General features: G+C 43.9%; 1 protein-coding gene across 1 annotated transcript in view; it reads left to right on the forward strand.

Moving 5' to 3' along the window:
- Window positions 1-5,626: 5,626 nt before the first annotated feature.
- LOC121861658 (calsenilin-like) overlaps window positions 5,627-20,215 on the forward strand; it is a 219,361-nt gene continuing 204,772 nt past the window's right edge. The window contains exon 1 of the mRNA XM_042359552.1: window positions 5,627-5,872. Within this exon, the coding sequence (XP_042215486.1) occupies window positions 5,824-5,872 (49 nt within the window). The 5' untranslated portion in view covers window positions 5,627-5,823. The remainder of the gene's footprint in view (window positions 5,873-20,215) is intronic.

Below are 20,215 nucleotides of genomic sequence, written 5' to 3' on the forward strand. Positions count from 1 at the left end.
GAGAGGGGGGGGGGGTGTCGCGGGCAGGTGGTATAGACACGCTAACACACCTTGACACTAATGGGATATTAACACTATGATCTATGCCTTTTCCTCTCATTATAAACACAGTCCAATATCTCCTTCACCGTTCCTCGTCCAGGTAACTCTTAATTAACGACCAGGTATTAATAGCCTCTAATTACTAGTTAAGATTAAGGGTTACGTCATAGGGTAGAGTATATTGCTAGCGATTATTAATTTTATTTATTTATTTTTTTAATAATGTCTTAAGAATAATTTGTTTCCGGTAATGGGAGGGAAAAAGTTGGTAGGTATTCGGATTTTTTTTAACCATTGCTGTGACGTCATTATGAATCCAGAAGTCAGATACATTAATATTCATGTGTTATTTCTCTCAGTAATTTTTCTTATGTGTTTATAAATGTTATCTTTGTCTTACAGGATCTGAAGGATATAAATGTGTTTGAAATATCAGGTACAGTTTGGTGGTTACAGGAAATACATAATATCAGCTTACTAGCCATTTATTTAGTTGACCTATTACGATCCTAATTGTATTGTGTTGTTACAGGAAGAAGGCAAACTACCTAAGCTACCTGGAGAAAACTGCAATTGTTGGCAGTGTCACAGCGGATAACACCCTTCTCACTTCAGACCTGAGCCAAGAGGTAAACCCAGGACACAGTGAGAGGTAGGCGTGTATACCACCATGTGTGTGTGTGTGTGTGTGTGTGTGTGTGTGTGTGTGTGTGTGTGTGCACTGTAATTTGACACTGAAATCATCAACAACAAAATAAAAGCCTGTAAAAATTTGGGTCAAGGTTCTTTGTGCCTATGCTGGCCTCTCCTCCCCCTCCCTACTCCCTTTACTCTCCTCCCCTCACTCCTCCCCACCCTCCACCTCCCTCATCTCTTCCCCTCCCCACCTCTCTCCTCCCTCCCTTACTTCCCACCCTCCTCCTCACTTATTCTCATCCCCCACACCTGCCTGTAGGGGCGTGTAGTGGGCGGCGCAGTGGGCGGCACAGTGGGCGGTGATTATACCAGAGTACTCAGAGAGGGAGGGAGGGGGGGGGACGGCACAGAGGGTAAGATAGGGGGGAAGGAGGAAGAAGAGTATAGGAAGACGAGTACGAAGAGGAAGAAGGAGGAGGAAAGAGAACAAGGAAGGAGAAAGCCAACGAAACATCACCAAGACTCAAGAATCTTAGCAATAATGAAGGACCTCTCCTTACCACAGGCGTCCGTCCGGGTGTGGTCTACGGGGTGGTGACGACTCATTAATGATCAACCACGTCATCATTATTGTCTTCTAAATGGTGGCTAGTTAATAGTTTCCAGGGAGGGAGGGGGCATATATTATCTCTCTCCCTCCTTTTCTCCCTGACTACTCTCCCTCCCATCCTTCCTACCTCTTTCCTTCATCTATCCCTCCCTCACCACTCTCCCTCCCATCCCTCCCTCACCACTCTCCCTCCCATCCCTCCCTCACCACTCTCCCTCCCATCCCTCCTATACCTCTCTCTTTCATCTATCCCTCCTCCTACCCTTCGTCCTTCCCACCCTTCCCCCTCTCCCTCCCCTTTGTTTTTATATCTCCACTTGTGAGGAAAATTCAACGTAAGAGCCTTTAAGATTTAAGAGCCAGGTTTGAAGATGACCGCTAGTATAGAGACTAGGAAGGTGGTGGTGCAGTACAATAGACAAAATGCTGGAGTATCGTAGGCCTATATATGCAAAAAGTCCCCCATCCCCCCACCCCTTGACCTGCGCCTGCCCACCATGGCCACAAGGGGTCACGAGAGGTCACAAGGGGTCAACAGGAAGCCACCAGTGTTCTTCTGACCACAGCTTAGTATATATATGTTGATAAATTATGAGATAAGAGAAGAATAAATGAGATATAAAGTAAATAACAGGAGACAGGTGAGCCAGGTGTTAACTGCAGGGGAACAAAATGACTTGTAAACATTTTTATTCATTTATACATTTATGTGTTATTATTTATCTGGTTTTTTTTATTTATGTGAGTGTTATTGTTTGTTTGTATCTGGGAATGTTTACAGATGTGTGTGTGTGTGTGTGTGTGTGTGTGTGTGTGTGTGTGTAACTCATGACGTGTTGTTCCTCATGACCGAGTGACAGTAACTCCTGGTCACAGCGCGTCACTCACCACGGCCATAGGGTGACATGTGTTCAGTATATATTGTTTACATACTGTGTGTGGTGATGACGTCAACAAAAAGAGCCTAACAAGACGTCCATGTCAGCGAACAATGACAATGACAGTGACAGTAATGGTGGCACGGAGGTTGACAGTGATTTTATTATTTCACTGACGACACAATCTATAGGTGTGTGTGTGTGTGTGTGTGTGTGTGTGTGTGTGTGTGTGTGTTTTATAGGATACTGGGAAATACTGGTAATAATGTTTCCAGGTGTCGGAATTATCAGAGCAATAAGGACACAAGGAAGGCCAGTGGACACCCCCCTTCCCCTACCCATCCGCTCGTAAAGGTAAGTTGTGTTCATGTTGTTAATCAGTGTTGTGAGTTATAAAGGTTGTGATGATAGTAAAGTTATCCGAGTCGAGGAAAGATGCAAATTTTACGGTAAAGAAGCGATCAGTGTGTAGGATCCTGTCGTCTCCATCACCGCCATTGTTTCACTCTCTTCAGCGTTGTCTTGAATTTTTTTTTAGTTTACTTTGAATGAGAAAAAATCCTACAGTTTTCGTCAATAGGTTATAGCCACCAATGAACATAAACTCCAAGACCAATACAGCAGTTTCAGGTATTCGTGTGTGTTTATGTCCTTATTGCTGAGAAAACAATTCTTACTAGTGACTAAATTAACAAAGTAGATTTTGAAGACATAAGGAGTAAAATCAGGTTCTCGTCTTAGAAGGAGGAAGAGTAAGAAGCAGCAGAAGTAAATAAACACCAATGGTTTTATCATAAGTCGCTCCCTCGACCAAGTCTTCTGCAGGAAATGTGGGTAAAATTTCACGGGTTGCGAGCAAGTTCCGGCGGCCAGAATGCATTTCCTCCTCCCCTCCAGTGTGTGTGATGGGCCATTGTTTGCTGACCATGATGACTTGTAAATACTGCACCAACATCTCTCGACTTTATTGTTGTTGTTTACTACAAGTGGCAAGAGTTACGTTCAGGTGTACAGCTCTTGGGTGTACTGTACTCCTTATGCCTCTGTCTCACTCACTGTTCTCATCAATGTGTGTCTCAGTAACGTCAGTAATCTGGGGGTTTGAGTGGGATATGAAACCGTGCCGCGAGTTATCCAAACCTGTTGCCAAAGTCAATATGTTGTGATGGATCGCGTCGCTCGCCAGGTGGGTTTGGGTCCCAGTTAAGAGCCTCAGGTGCGTCTGTACCTGCTACAGTCATTAACACCGGCAGTGTGATGTGACCTGTGTCTACAAGGTCATCTGTTGGTAAGGTGGATATATTTTTTTAACAAATAGAAACCGCAGGGAGAGACCAGACAAGTGCCGTTGTCAACTCTCTGCACCGAGGAGTCCCCTTGCCAGTGACCGATGAAATATGATGCCAGATGATGTAAACTGATGGTGTTATATGACGTAGGAGAAACACTGAGGGAGGGAGTTACTCAGAGTGCCAGTCCGGGGTATAAATGAGGTCTGGTAGGCAGTGGCTCTAGGGAATGAGGAATTTCACCGCGCAATAGTGGTACAGTGCCATTGAGGGAATCACACCATATGAAAAAATTATATAATCGAGAACACCTGAAACTTATCGACGACAAATACTGAAGGATTAGCTTTACCTGAGGGTTAGTGAGGGCTTAAGGTGATCACACAAGACACTGATCTATAAAAACTGATCAATCCCCCCCCCCCCAAACCAAGTTAATCCCCCTCTACCATGATCACCCGGCCATGATGGTGGATTAAACATATCACTAGCTCGTGTTTGTTTGTATTGGTTTTATTGACAATTCGTCCAATATCGACAACAATCCATCGTAACTATTTGTAATATTGTCACGGGACGGCTGGCAGTGTGGGTACCTCGAGGGACAGTCACGTTTGGATTAGGTCAGGTCACGTCAGGTCAATTCATGAGGTCAGGTTCATGTAGTGGCATATATATACTCAGTAATTCCGATGTTACTCCTTGTGGTTAGTTAATGGGAAAAGAACATAACTAATTAAAAACATTAACTAATAAACAAATTTAGGTCATTAGTGAATTAATTATGAAGACTTAAATTCCACCACTTTAGAACTATTTGTTGACGTAGTTAGCGAGATGGACTCTAGTTTGTTGACGTAGTTAGTGAGATGGACTCTAGTTTGATGACGTAGTTAGTGAGATGGACTCTAGTTTGATGACATAGTTAGTGAGATGGACTCTAGTTTGTTGACGTAGTTGGTGAGATGGACTCTAGTTTGATGACGTAGTTAGTGAGATGGACTCTAGTTAGTACTAAAATTTGGAGTGATTTATTATATGGATTTATTTATCTAATTTAGTGGAATTTGGTGGAATGTGTTGAGACTCACTTCCTTGAGTACGATGTCTTCACCCCTGAGTACGATGTTTTAACCCCTGAGTACGATGTTTTAACCCCTGAGTACGATGTTTTAACCCCTGAGTACGATGTTTTAACCCCTGAGTACGATGTTTTAACCCCTGAGTACGATGTTTTAAACCCTGAGGACGATGTTTTAACCCCTGAGTACGATGTTTTAACCCCTGAGGACGATGTTTTAAACCCTGAGGACGATGTTTTAATCCCTGAGGACGATGTTTTAACCCCTTGAGTACGATGTCTTGATACCTAACTTAATACCCCCCCCCCCCAGGTAAAATAAGCTGAGGGGCGAATCTTCAAGTGATCCTCAAGACTTACATGGAATAACATTACAGTAGTGGGAGAGTAAAATGATGTAGTGGTGGTAGCCAGAGATGGTGGTGTGGGTAGGGGTGGGGTGGTGGTGTGTGGTGGTGGTGGTGGTGGTGGTGATGGTAGTGAGGGAAGGTGGTAGACAGTGAGGAAGGTGGTGGTGTACAGGGTGTGGTGGTGGTGGTGGTGGTGGTGGGGCGGTGGCGGTAGTGAGAACAGAGGGGTGGGATGGTGGTGCTGTAGGTGGTTATAGTGGTGGTGGTGGGTGGTGGTGGGTGTGGTGGTGGTGGCAGGGTGGTGAAACAGAGAAGGTGGTGTGATGGTGGTGTGTTATGGTGGTGGTTATAGTGGTGGTGGTGGTGGTGTGGTGGAAGTAGAAACAGAGATGGTGATGGTGGTGGTGATGGTGGTGGTGGTGGTGGTGTGGTGGTATGCGTGCTGGAAGCGTTTTGTTGAGTTAGGTGATGGGGCGGTGGAGACAGATAAAGATGTGTTGAGGGTTGTGATGATGGTGAAGATGGATATTGGTGGCACATGAGAGAGAGAGGAGATGCGCGTTGACACCAAGAAGATGGCAGTAGGTGCCTGTTGAGAATAGGAGGGCGAAATGTGTTGGAGGACGGAGAGAAGGTGCTGGTGGGAGGAGATGCGGTTGACAGGGGAGGCGCGAGGAGAGAGAGAGAGAGAGAAAGAGAGAGAGTTAGCGGGGCAGGGAGGCGGCGCGGGAGACGGGCAGTGTGCTGCTGGCAGGCGTGTGCTGTGTGTGTGTGGTGCTCGCTCGCGTGTTCCCCGGATGTGTGGTGGCCACTAGTGCTAACAGCTCTCTCTCTCTCCTCCCCTCCCTCTCCACGCCCACAACCCAACAACCATCGGGGCCTCACCTTCCCCCGCGCCTCCGTCAGCACCGCCGACCATCACACCACCACCTCCGCCATGGCTACCCCACCAGACAGTCCTTATGGAGACTTTATGATGACATTTGGTGAGTTGCTCTACCACCTGTCGCTACTGCCACCTTGGTCATCATGCTAACCCAGCTGGTCACTCCTACGACGCCAGCTGAGCCTGAGTAACAGTGGTAATGCTCTTGGTCACAATCTGGCCAGAGGGATGCTCGGAGATGCTAGTATGGGGGGGGTGGGGGTCACAAGAGGCAGCAGTGTATATGTGGTGATGTTGGCTTCCTCTCCTGCATAACGGGAAACAGCAGTATGTTCTCACGGATCATTAGCCAATACCTCTTTAAACAGAATACCAGCTGCCATAAGCTTCGCCAGGTGACTAAATTAATTAATGTACTGACACCTTGATCACCTCATATATCAACCAGGTATATACTCAAGAGTACCCGAAAGTGACATTAAATAACACTAGTATCTAAAAAACAAAACGTATGTAAAAAGTAACACTTGAATAAAAGTAACACACTATGATATAACTCATTCACGTAACACAATGATTAGAGAAATATAAAGACTAATTCTCCTTCAACATAAAAAATTAACTCATTCAACATTCCGTATAAAATATCAACATTTACTAAACACTTGAACATGAGACACTTGAGCAGATAAGACATTCGTGATATACCAACGAAATATATCTCTTATATATACCAACTAAAGTCCCTGTGTGTTTGTCTATCAACCAACCAAACACTTTATCACTCCACACACACACACACACACACACACACACACACACACACACACACACACACACACACACATCAAGGCGAATATAACATCAAGTGATCTTATAATTAAACACATGACAAACGAAACAGTCCAATTACCTACAGTAAGTTAACCTCGACGTAACCATTAAAGTCTAATACAATAGTTTGGTTAGGTTAGGTTAGTGTGTTTATCTTGTTCTTGAAAATGAATTAATATAAGATTTGTAAATAAGTTATCAGCTCAGGTATGTAAATGAGGTGAATGTTGACTAATTACGGCTAGACTAACTAATTACAGGTGTGTTGTTATTATTAACCTGACCTAACCTAACCCCAGCACTGAACGCGGTCTGTCTCATTATAGTTAAATATCAATTAATTCTTTATATATTTTCTGTGTCTTTTAGCATGTCGTCTGTGTCACATTAACGCAGATACCAACTCTAGATTAACTTTGTTTTATATAGTTAGATGTTAATTTTTGTAAGTTTAATAGGTTAATAATTAGTGTAAATAAAGATGTAATAAAAAAAATTTAAATTATATCAAATGTTAAATATTATCTGTTAAAATTATGTTTAGTTTCACCTGGTATCAAAATCAATGTTAAATTAATATTATCAAAACCTCTTTCATGATATTTGATGGTAAAATGTGTATCAGGCATCACAGGCTATCATGAATCTGTCAAAAATTTCATCTACTTTAAACCTGCTGTCAAAGGCTACCAAACTATTAAGAACTACTGTCAACGTCTATTTTTTATACCATTTACTGTTAAAAAATCTATGCTAAGATATCAACTACAGGTATAGTAATTAGTGATGATATTAACTCTTGTCCAACGCCCCGGCAAGATATCCAGTGGAGTCCGTCAAGAACTGATCAGCCCTTAAACCCTTCGCTGTCAGGGCCTTAGCTAGTCTGTTATCCCCCTTATCAAGATATCAAGCTGCCACGTCCTATATCAAGCTGCCACGTCCTATATCAAGCTGCCACGTCCTATATCAAGCTGCCACGTCCTATATCAAGCTGCCATGTCCTATATCAAGCTGCCACGTCCTATATCAAGCTGCCACGTCCTATATTAAGCTGCCACGTCCTATATCAAGCTGCCACGTCCTATATCAAGCTGCCACGTCCTATATCAAGCTGCCACGTCCTATATCAAGCTGCCACGTCCTATATCAAGCTGCCACGTCCTATATCAAGCTGCCATGGTATCATTTACTGTCAGAGCTTTTGTGGGGGTTATCATCTGCTATCAACGTTAAGATATCATTTGCTCATGACATCTGTGTTTATGCGTTAGTTCATGTCAAACACTGTGTTGAAGTGTCACCTGCTGTCATACCCTATACGCTGTCATGTCACTCCCTGTTAAAGTGAGGGTGAAATATAACACTTGCTGTCAGGTGTCACGGTCACTTGTCAACCGCTGTCATAATTTATGTCTAAACAGCTATACGATCATACTTATCCTAACCTAAACCTAACCTAAACCAAACCCTAAACTAAACTTAACCTAAAGTAAACCTAACCTAAACCAAAACCTAAACCTAACCTAAACTAAACCTAACCTAAACCAAACCTAAACTAAACTTAACCTAAAGTAAACCTAACTTAAACCAAACGTAACCTAAACCTAACCTAAACCAAACCTAAACTAAACTTAACCTAAAGTAAACCTAACCTAAACCAAACCTAACCTAACCTAAACCAAACCTAACCTAAACCTAAACCAAACCTAACCTAAACCTAAACCTCAGTTATGTGTTATGACAAGTTGTAAGTCAGCTGGTGCATTGTGGTTGTGTTAGAATATTGTTATTATTATTATTATTATTATTATTATTATTATTATTATTATTATTATTATTATTATTACTGTCATCATCATCATCATCATCATCATCATCATCAATGGTCTCACCCCTCACGGTTTTATCAGCGCCATTATAATGTGTTTGTGAAGAAGTTAGTGGCGCTCTTAAGTGCTGTGGCACGCCATTATCATTATATGTTTGCTGAATATTTTTCCTTGACAAAATTCTCTCTTGTGTTTTTGTAATATTTTTTTTTTGTTTTTTTGTTTTTTGTACATTAATCCCCTTAGTAATTAAGGTTATTATATTGGGGGATTATCTTCCTTTATGAGTGCCTTGAGTGGGGATTAATGAGTGCCTTGAGTGGGGATTAATGAGTGCCTTGAGTGGGGATTAATGAGTGCCTTGAGTGGGGATTAATGAGTGCCTTGAGTGGGGATTAATGAGTGCCTTGAGTGGGGATTATTGAGTGCTTTGAGTGGGGATTAATGAGTGCCTTGAGTGGGGATTAATGAGTGCCTTGGGTGGGGTTTCATGAGTGCCTTGGGTGGGGTTTCATGAGTGCCTTGAGTGGGGATTAATGAGTGCCTTGAGTGGGGATTATTGAGTGCTTTGAGTGGGGATTAATGAGTGCCTTGAGTGGGGATTAATGGGTGTAAGTGGGGATGTGGGTACTTGTGAGTGGGGATTAATGGAGTGCCTTGAGTGGGGATTAATGGGTGCCTTGGGTGGGGATTAATGAGTGTTTTGAGTGGGGATTAATAGAGAGCCTTGAGTGAGGAGTTAATGGGTGCCTTGAGTGAGTTAATGGTGCCTTGGCTGGGGGGATTAATGGGTGCCTTGGTGGGGGGATTAATGAGTGCTTTGGTGGGGATGTGGTGCCTTGGTAGAAGTGTGGGTGCCTTGGTGAGGGATTAACAGGTGCCCAGCAGGTGAGGGATCTTGAGTGCCTTGAGTGGGAGTGATTGTGAGTGCCTTGAGTGGGGATTAATGAGTGCCTTGAGGATTAATGAGTACACACACACACACACACACACACACATACACACACACACACACACACACACACTCACTCACTCATGATCGCCATCTTGAGTGTAAGGTTCACACCACTCACCCTCCACCCTCCAACTTTCACATTATTATATCCTTGGAGGTTCTTAGAGGTCAACCCATGAGCTTTATGTCACTCAAAGGTTAGGTCAAGGTCAATGGTGGTTAGGGGTCAAAGGTCATGTGGGCGGCTTCGAGGCTGTTGTTATCAAATTTTCAGCGGAGATGCTTGGGTCGTAGCGCCTTAAAGGGTCGTACGGTGACTGGTGGTCGTTCGTGAAGATGCTGTGAGAATCCGCCTTACTGTTGGTCGACTTACCTTAGGATTTGATTGTATATGCCCCCTGTCGTTTACCACTGATATCCTTTCGACTAAAATCTTCAGCCCTCTCACCTAACACCCTTACCCCACTCACTTGCCACCTCCACCCCACTCATCTACGACCTCCACCCCACTCATCTACGACCTCCACCCCACTCATCTAGCACCCCCACCCCACTCACCTACCACCCCCACCCCTCACCCACCACCTCCACCCCCACTCACCTACCACCCCCACCCCACTCATCTACCACCTCTATTTACTTATGCATATTATTTCACAGATTTACCTCCATAACTGTATAAAAGACCGTGACGTCATTAACACCTGAGTAATGATGCTCAAGACTTCTATTGCAGGTGAAACGAGGTCAGGGGGTCAATATAGCAAAGTCAGGGATCACTATAACGAGATTAGGGGGTCACTATAACAAGCAAGACACAACAACAACAGCAACAACGTGTATAAAAAAAATCATATATACAGGTTATTCAAAAAATCCATGTGCACACCTGTAGCTATTAATTAGTATTTATCATGGAGGTCTTACAGGTGCGACAGGTGCACAGGGACTATTCGATCTCCTGTGTAAATCTTGTGAGCAAAAAAAATAATTGAGTCACGTCGTTAGGTTAGGTCAGGTTAGGTTTGGTTAGGTCAGGCTAAGTTAGGTCAGGTCAGGTTAGGTCAGGCTAGGTTAGGTTAGGTCAGGCTAAGTTTGGTCAGGTTAGGTCAGGCTAGGTTAGGTTAGGTCAGGCTAAGTTTGGTCAGGTCAGGTTAGGTCAGGTCAGGTTAGGTCAGGCTAGGTTAGGTTAGGTCGAACTAAGTTTGGTCGGAGTTAGGTCAGGCTAGGTTAAGGTTCTTGAGCCTGGGTGAGGGATTAGGTCAGGAAGCGGATTTGGTCCCAGGTCCAAGGGTTGGGTCAGGCTAAGTTGGAGTTAGTTGAAAAATAAAATGTGCTATAATTTCTTTAGTCTGGTTGAGTCGAGGAGACATAATTTGCTGATATATTTTTGGTACCCCATCATAAAATGTGCTAGTTTATTTTTTTGTCAAACGTGGACGACTTTTATATTTTTGATTAGTGAGTGGAGTACCAGGGTGTGGGTGTGTAGGTCAGGTGTGTGGGGTCTGTAGGTGAGGGTGTGTGTGGGTGTGGGTGTGGGTGTGGGTGAGGTGTGTGGTGTGGGTGGGGTGTGGGTGTGGGTGGGGTGTGTGGGTGTGGGTAGGGTGTGTGGGTGTGGGTGGGGTGTAGGTGTGTGGGGTCAGGTGTGGGTGTGGGTGAGATTATTGAGTTATGTGGGTGAGGTGTGTAGGTGTTAACCAGGTCCGGGTGTGTGGGTGTGGGTGAGGTGTGTGGGTGTAGGTGAGGGTGTAGGTGTGTGGGTCAGGTGTGGGTGTGGTGGGGTGTGTGTGGGTGTAGGTGAGGGTGTAGGTGTGTAGGTCAGGTGTGTGGGTGTGGGTGAGGTGTGTGGGTGTGGGTGGGGTGTGTGGGTGGTGTAGTTTCATCAACCTCTATATATTTTATCCTTTTATATTCTTCAGTCAATATCCTATACATATCCTTCCTCCTCATCCTTCACCCCATATCCTTCGCCTTACATCCTACCTGCCCCTACGTGTCTCACCTGTGGTCTATTAGGCTAGAAATTTGGCACATAACAACTTTGCTGACCTCTTGCATGTCTGTCTGTCTGTCTGTCTGTCTGTCTCGTTTAATTAATATCAGCTTCGTGTGTGTGTGTGTGTGTGTGTGTGTGTGTGTGTAAAATTTCCTCACCCTAGACCTGACCCTGACCTCTTGCACCTGTTGTTTGTGAAAGGTCACAGGTCAGACCTCCACCACAGACTTGGATGAACACCTTTGAAGAATTAATTCACTCTGCTGTGCATTCAAGTGCTGTGTGTGTGTGTGTGTGTGTGTGTGTGTGTGTGTGTGTGTGTGTGTGTGTTCAACTGTGTAACTGTTCACCTCTATTAAATGATTATTCATTTATTCATTTCACCATGAATAAAAATGGGTGTAAGATCTGGGTGTAGAGGTTTGTGAGTGGGTGTAAGATCTGGGTGTAGAGGTTTGGGGTGTAATCCAAGAAAAGCGACACAGGCCTCGTGGGAAATTAACCTCCGATAGAAAAAGGTGTAATTAGTGAGGTAGGTGAGTGACGGGCCCTCCTCCACCTCTCGCTATTTTCGTTCGCGGTAACACCTGGTGGCTACTGTACCTACCTGGGCCCGTTGGTGTACCCTAAATGGTGCAGTAACTCGTATCTGGGCGGGTGAGATAGGTGTAGCTATGAGAACTCGCTGCTAATTGGAAGGTAGGGGTGGTGATTATACAGGTGTGAATTGTTTACTAGTTGATTATATACAGGTAAATGTGATGTTATTCTCTCTCTCTCTCTCTCTCTTATCACTGCACGCTAAATATCCCTCCGCTTTCTTCTCTACTCCCCCCTCTCTTTCCTCCCTCTCCTCTTATCCTTTTGCCCCTTCCCTTCCCTCATTCTCCGTTTATCCCAGTCCTTCCCTCTTTCTATTTCTTCTTCTTCTTTTGATTTTTCTCGTTTTTTTCCTTCCCTCCCATTACTTGCCCACTCTTTCACCTCTCCTTCCCCTCTCTTTCTCTTCCCCTTCTCTTCTCCTTTCATTCCCTCCCCTCCTTTTGTACCCTTTCTTCTCCTTCTCTTTTATCCCTCCCCTCTCCCTCACCTTTCCTTTCATCTCATCCCCTCTCCCTTCCTCCTCCTCAGCCTCTACCCCCCCCTCCCCCTCTCATCCCCTCTCGCTCCTTCCCTCATTCCTCCCTTCTGTAGTTTTCTTTTTTCCTTCTCCCTCCCTCCTCCCGCCCACCCTCCTTCACCTTGTCCTCTCACGCTGCCCTCACCCTTCACCCCTGCCCTTCACCCCCCTCACCCTTCACCCCTTCCCCTCACCGTTAAGTCTTCAAGTCTTTCCCTTAGGCCTAACTCCTCCTCTCCCTAGAACAGTTCAGGTTGTGTTGATTTCTATTTCCATGGCAATCCTGGGAGTGTGTGTGTGTGTGTGTGTGTGTGTGTGTGTGTGTGTGTGTGTGTGTGTGCGTGCGTGTGTGTGTGCGTGTGTGTGTGTGTGTGTGTGTGTGTGTGTGTGTGTGTGTGTGTGTGTGTGTGTGTGTGTGCGCGTGTGTGTGTGTGCGCGCGTGTGTGTGTGTGTGTGTGTGCGTGTGTGTGTGTGTGTGTGTGTGTGTGCGTGTGTGTGTGTGTGTGTGTGTGTGCGTGCGTGTGTGTGTGTGTGTGTGTGTGTGTGCGTGCGTGTGTGCGTGTGTGTGTGTGTGTGTGTGTGTGTGTGTGTGCGTGCGTGTGTGCGTGTGTGTGTGTGTGCGTGCGTGTGTGTGTGTGTGTGTGTGTGTGTGTGTGCGTGTGTGTGTGTGTGTGTGTGTGTGCGTGCGTGTGTGTGTGTGTGTGTGTGTGTGCGTGCGTGTGTGCGTGCGTGTGTGTGTGTGTTGGTAATAAAAATAATACACAATACTATTATGAATAATTAAAAAGTATTAAAAGGTATAATACAACAACTATTAATACAGTATTGGTCTATATATTAATTTAGTTCAATATTAATCTTTGTTATGGTAAGAAATTAGTTATTTTTTTTACCTTGTTTAGAGAACCTAACCATTGTTGTGTTACATGTGTTATAGTGTGTTACTTTATGACTGTTTGAAGTGTGTTGTGATTGTGACTTGAGGTTATTATTAGTTTTCTCTGTAACACTGTGTTTCTGTCGTGTGTCTTGAGTGTATGTCTGAGTGTATGTGTGTGTGTGTGTGTGTATGTCTCTCAGGCGTTACACTGACCACAAGACACTGTATGATATCTTTTCCCAGGTGGTGTGGCGCCATCAATAGTGGATGTGACGTCACTTCATTCATTAGTGAACGGGTCAGTGAGTGGTGGTGTTGGCGGGGGTAAAAATAAACATTAGATCAATTTATATATTTCAATCTATTTGGTATAAACCGCCAACAGTATATAAATCGATACACATACATTCTGTGTTAGTAATGTATATAAGTCACTCAAGTTCTTCACGTAAGTTTAATCACGAGAAAGTAAATAAACAAATCTAGAGGCCGCCTATCACAACACACTCCTCCCCCAGCTGAGAGATGAGATAAAATAGACCTACTGAGAGACTGAGAGACTGAACCCACCCACCCTACATCCCTACTCCTACCCCCCACCCCCTCTAGATGGGCGTGGGGAGACAAATGGGGCATTAATCATGGGTTATGGAGTACAAGAGGTGGGTCGTATATTTTCCATGGCTTTGTTGTCCCTTCGATAGTGAAATACGGGACGATTATCGACCTTCCCTGGAGTCTCGTATGGAAGGGGAGGAAGAGGAGGGAGGGTAGCGAAGGGAGGAAGGTGAAAAGAAGGGGGTGGGGTAAAGAGGAGAGGAGAGAAAGAAGAGACGAGGAGGAGGAGGAGGGAGAGAAGGGGGTGGAGGAGGAAAGAAAGAAGGGGGTGGGGGAGAAGATGGTGAATGAGGAGGAAGAAGCGTAAGAAGTGGGATGGAGGAAGAAGCGAAAGAAGTAGGAAGGAGAGGGGAAGGGATCACTGAGGAGGGTGAAATATTGGTTGGAGGTGAGACAGGGAGGAAGGGAGGAGGGACTGGGAAAGAATGGTTCACCTAAATTGGTCGGTCAAGAAAATTTATATGAAAGTTTGGCTATAATGTATATAATAGTTTATATAAAATAATTGTAATTGTCCATTCTCATTATCCTTTTCATCATCATCATCATCATCATTTTCGGGGAAGATGTTGCCAAAGTGATCAAAACTGAACAAAAAATGAGTTAAACGTACTACAAGTTTGCACCGTTTTCCCGTTGAGTGAGTTGGCATGGTGTCTCCTTTTCCCTTCTCCCCTCCCCTTTCCCCTTCCCCTCCCAATACCCTTCTAGTTTGACATCAGACCCCCGGGGCCCCTCATGTGACGAGGAGCGGGAAAAGGAGGAGGTGGGGAGGAGGTGGGGAGGGGGAGGTACTAGGTGAAGGGAATGGAAGGGTTGGAGAGGAAGGGACGTGAAGGGAAGGGGTGGGAGGTAAAAGCAGTTCAAGGTGCACAACACAACGCCTGAAGCAACTCCTCCGTCATCTCTTAACCTGACAAGCCACCAAGGTCTTGAATCTGTTGCCTGGCTGTGCTGTCCGTCTCGTGGATGTGTTATGTAAGCGCCGGGTAGAGTCTCAGTACAGATACGTCGACATTTTTAGGTTCTCACTACTGACAGGTGGGCTCCGATTGCCTTTCCTCCCCCTCGATGGGCCTTGGTAGAGTCTCAGAGAAATTATGGTGCCATTGTATAGTGCCGTCATGCCGATGGGACAGGCTTTCATATGTGCGTAGCTTAAGGAAAAAATAATTTATCACGAGAAATTCTGAAAAGCCAAGCCAGGGTGGACGGTAGTGTAGTGCAGTGTAGTGTAGTGTAGTGTAGTGTAGGCGAGTCAGTGTACTACCCTCTACACCACGGCCTCATAAGGGACGTATTAACATCAGTCATATCTACGTGTTTAGTGTGCCTGGAGTAGGGAGGGACCTTGTACTGCTGCAGGTGTGTGAGTCAAGACTTGTGTATCTCAGAACGTTGTTAGTTCGAAACCTTGAGAATCTGGACCTTGGTTGAGTGAGGATTGAGGTAAGGTCCACTAGTACATATTCTTCACTACAATGGCCTTAAATATGCTCTGTGACTCTACCTTAATTAGAGATATTACTGAAACCTAACCTAACCGAGGGGAAATTCTTGGTTGGGTCGTCTTACTGTTCACCTGTTCACCTGTTCACCTGTACATTGTTTGCACACTTGTAGTTTCTTTGTGTACATGTTGAACCAAATATGAACTTGTGTAACTGTACTGAATAAATATCTATCGTTCTATCAATCTATCGTTCAGTATCAACCTGTCAATCTCTATTCGTCTCATTTATTTAACTATCTATCCATCTATCTCTCTATCTCTCTCTATCTCTCTCTATGAATCTTTGAACAACATCCAGGAGAGAGGGCAGGAGGTCAGCCAGCAGAGAGAACCTCGGTGACTGTCTCCCTCCCTTTCCTCCCCCTTACCTCTCCTTTCCTTACCTCACCGCTTCCCCCTGACGTAACCGGATCACTATTACTGAATGTCAGGGACCTGCTTTTGGTGGCCGCTTTCTTCCTTGCTTGTGTCCTCCTCCTCCTCCTCCCTCCTTCTTCTATGCAGTGGAAGGACAGAGTCTCGACAAATCCTTATGCTGAGAATTGAAAAGAATGAAGGTTACGTTGAAGGCCTAGCCAGGTTTTGTGTGTGTGTGTGTGTGTGTGTGTGTGTGTGTGTGTGTGTGTGTGTGTGTGTGTGTGTGTGTGTGTGTGTGTGTGTGTGTGTGTGTGTGTGTGTGTGATCATTATTAACTCTAGGTACGCAATATTATCACCTGTAATTAAGTAACGTGCACAGGTGTTATATTCGATATTAAATAAGATTGTTTTATATCCTTTACCATTACTAGGATACTCTATTAGTCCTTCGTCATGTTATGTCAATATGTCTAGGATTTTTTTTTTGTGGAGGGGGTTAAGTAAATATTGGGATATTTACTTTTTTTCTCTTCTCATAAAGTTTGTAAATATTTTGGGATTTTTTTTTTCTAAGAGTCAGGTGATGTTAATAGATGTTGTATATATATATAAGATCTTCGTGTCGTCTGAACCAGTTATCACACACAACCAAAACTCCAGGATGTGTGAAGTTAGTATCGAATACCACAACAACTTTAGTCTGTCTGTCTCCCTTGCCCCTCTCACCCTTCCCTATCCCCCTCACCTTTCCCTTTCCCCCTCCCTCTCACTCTTCCCCCTTCTTCCTCTCACCCTTCCCCTTCCCTTCCTATACCCCTCCTCCCTTCTCTCCTCTTCGTCTCACTCTTTCCCTCCCCTCATCTTCTCATATTTCCCTTTCCTCTGACTCTTCCCCACCTCCCTCTTCCCCCTACCTCTCCTCCTCCCTATCCTCCTTCCCCTCCCTCTCCCCCTTCCCCTCCCTCTCCCCCTTCTCTCTCCCAGGTGCAAAACACTTAACATTTGAGTTGTATTAGGTCAAAACACCAACACACACACTTTGAAACGTTAGGGAATGAAAGGTAAGACTTAGCACCCAATTAGTCATTTAGGTAATTAGTGTTGTGTTATTTCGTGAGGACAGGTAGGAGGTGTCCGTGTGACTGTCAGGTGTTGTTGATCTCTGATATCTAATGATGTTTTATTATTATTATTATTATTATTATTATTATTATTATTATTATTATTATTATTCTCTTCATCCCTCTACTTACGTTTACAACATTATTTCTTTCATTATCATTCTTACTTTTATTTCTATTTTCCTTACTATTCTATTATTATCATCACTTCCACTCCACTCCGCCACTACCCCCCCATCCACCCCCCTCCACCCCCCCCCTCCACCCCCCCCCCTCTCTGTGGTCAATATACCAAGGTAAATACAATCTAATCAACTGAACCACGAACCCTGAGACTCACGAATCCGAAGCATCTATAGACACAGCATAATGTATCAATCTACTGCTTCGGGTTCACGAATCTGAATCTCCGGGGTTCATGGTTTCAGGAGGGAGACTCGAACAGGGTTTTAGTATAACAGTTGACTGCCCAATCGACCTCGCAGTAAGGTAACTAAAATATTCAAAGGACAGACACGTCACTCGGGTTCACTGTGTTAAAACCACTGAACCAAACATGATTACTGTTGCAAGGATTACACTGTTTTACCCACCTGGTCCAGTTGGTTTATTTTGATGATATTGTTTGGGATTGGTTGGGTTTTTCTTTGGTTTTTCTTTGGTTTTTGTTTGGTTTTTCTTCATTTTTTCTTTATTCTTTATTTTTTTTCATTTTTTTATAATATTTCCTTTTTTCTCTCTGTGTGTAGGAAACCGGGTGGGTGGGTGGGTGGGTGGGTGAGCAGGCAGGTGGGTGCAGGAGCTAATTCGCCTCAGAATTGAACAGAACTTGTAACAGCAGGTTTCACAAGCAAATAAGACTGTTTGGTCCTACCTTCAAACTAATTACAGTATAAAAACAGTGTCATTATATCTAAACTGTTTCCCCGACCGCCTCCATTTGTGTCAGCCCAAGGGGAGGAGGAGGGATTGTCAGGGGTGGGAGAAAGGCTGAGGAGGAAAGGGAAGAGGGAAGGGGGGAGTGGGATGCGAAGGACAGGTAGAGGAATAGGTGCGGGAGGGAGACTTCGATGGTAATGGACAGAGAAAGAGACAGACAGACAGATAGACAGAGAGATAGAACAAAAATAACCAATGAAACTAAAAAAAACAAGAATTACCTCCACCTTGTCCTATTTAATAATGACAAACGAGAGAGGAACAAAACGACCTGTCAATCATTTATCTATTATTAAACAATTTCAATTCCCTCATAGTACAAGGGAGAGAGGGAGGGGGGGGAGGGGGAGGAAAACCTGTCATGTAACACTCAATTTCAATTTCCTTTCTATATCAGGTCGACCATCACTCATATGTCAGTGTATTACAAATCCTCTATGTTACTGAGGGGGAGGGGAGGGGTGGGGGAGGGGTGAGGGAGGGGTGAGGGAGGGGAGTGTACTTGTCATGTGATTCAATTTCAATTATTTTATATAATATCGGCTCAACAATCCTATATCAATTATATTTTTCTTTGTTATATCGGAAAAACAATTATATATGTCAATTTCAATTCCCTTCTATATATATCGGTACATCAATCTCTCGTATATCAATTCCACTATGCGGTATATCGGGACGAGAAACGTAATTGATTATATAGCCATCAATACCACTATAAAGATTAGTACACGGTAACAATGTCTCATCCATTAAGCAATTTCTATTTCCCTGTAGTTAAGGTTACGACTCTCTAGTATATATTAATCAATTTCAATTTCACTGCAGTACCTGTCCCGTATCATTTAATTTCAATTTAGTACAGGGAAGCAATCACTCACTTGTCACTCAGTCTCACCTGTAGTCACTCTCATTTAGGTACAGTACAGGTGTAGGTACAGGTGTATGGTGAAGGTTCTGTTGCAGGTGTGAGGTACAGGTGTAGGGTCTTAGTTCTCTCTCTCTCTCTCTCTCTCTCTCTCTCTCTCTCTCAAGTATTCTAAATTAAGCATATTTTTTTTCCTCTTCTCGTTCCGTCTTCATCAGTTTCCTCACCTCCTACCTTCGTCTTCATTAACCCCTCAGCGTCTTGACGGGTCGTTTGGTTCACATAGGTCAACGTAAAATACAGAGATAAAATAAAGATAGATGAATAGAGATAAAGATATATGAGGATATACAGATGTAGCCAAAACAAGGTCTATCAGCCCCTACCCTCACTCTGTCGCTGTATGGACCTTCCTGGGAAAAAAATGTTTGTTAACCTTCCTGGGAAAAAAAAACCTGTGATCTATCCTGGGAAAAAATACAATATGTCAACCATCCTGGTAAAAAGGCCGTGTGAACTTCCTGGGGAAAAACCAAAAACTATTTCCGGCTCTGGCATTTTTTACATTATTTAATCTTGTAGTTCGTTTGTTAGAGTTAGTCTTATAATAAAACATCATTATCCTCTCCTTCTGGGACTCTTAAATCTTAATACACTATAGTGGTCACGACTCAGGACGCCATATTCACCCACAAGCTAGACTCACCATCTCACAACACCAAGACGACTTCAAATATTTGCTTTCTTACTTGTACTTAATGAGTCTATAGCTTCTTCCTCACAGCAAACGATATTGGAGAAATTATAGAATACAATGATCGTGGTTTGGATCCCATTAATCATACAGTTTAATGTATACACGAAGCACTAATACAGACGGTATTTTGGTGACACAGCGCTTGACGACAGCAGCGGGCAGATGCGGAACTACACCGTCTCACAAACGAGGATATAGCTTTTTCCTCTAAATTTCGTCTCCTTTTTATATAATTCTCTAATTTAATTTATTCTATACTGTATCTAAAATTGTGTTACTAATATTTATCTCGTTTTATAAGAGGGATTTACATTCATATTCGTTATAGCGGGATTTAACAGGATATATCATACCTGACATATCATGATACAGTAATATTTACCGTATGATTGACTGGAATTACTGCACACGTTGGTATGTCCACTCGAGGTTTTGTTTGATATATGGTATAATGACAGGTGTGTAGGGGGTGAAGGGTAGATGGAGGATAGTGACGGGGGGCAGGTGAAGGGTGTTAGGGCTGGTAGGGGGTGATGGGGATTTTGAAGAATAAACAACAGGAAGGAATTCAAGAAGAAGAAGAAGAAATAGACGACGAAAAAGAAAAAAAGAGAGAAGAAAACGAAGAGGAAGAGAAAGACGACAAAG

This window comes from Homarus americanus, unplaced genomic scaffold (genome assembly GCF_018991925.1).
Source record: "Homarus americanus isolate GMGI-L3 unplaced genomic scaffold, GMGI_Hamer_2.0 scaffold51216, whole genome shotgun sequence".
Taxonomy (NCBI): domain Eukaryota; kingdom Metazoa; phylum Arthropoda; class Malacostraca; order Decapoda; family Nephropidae; genus Homarus; species Homarus americanus.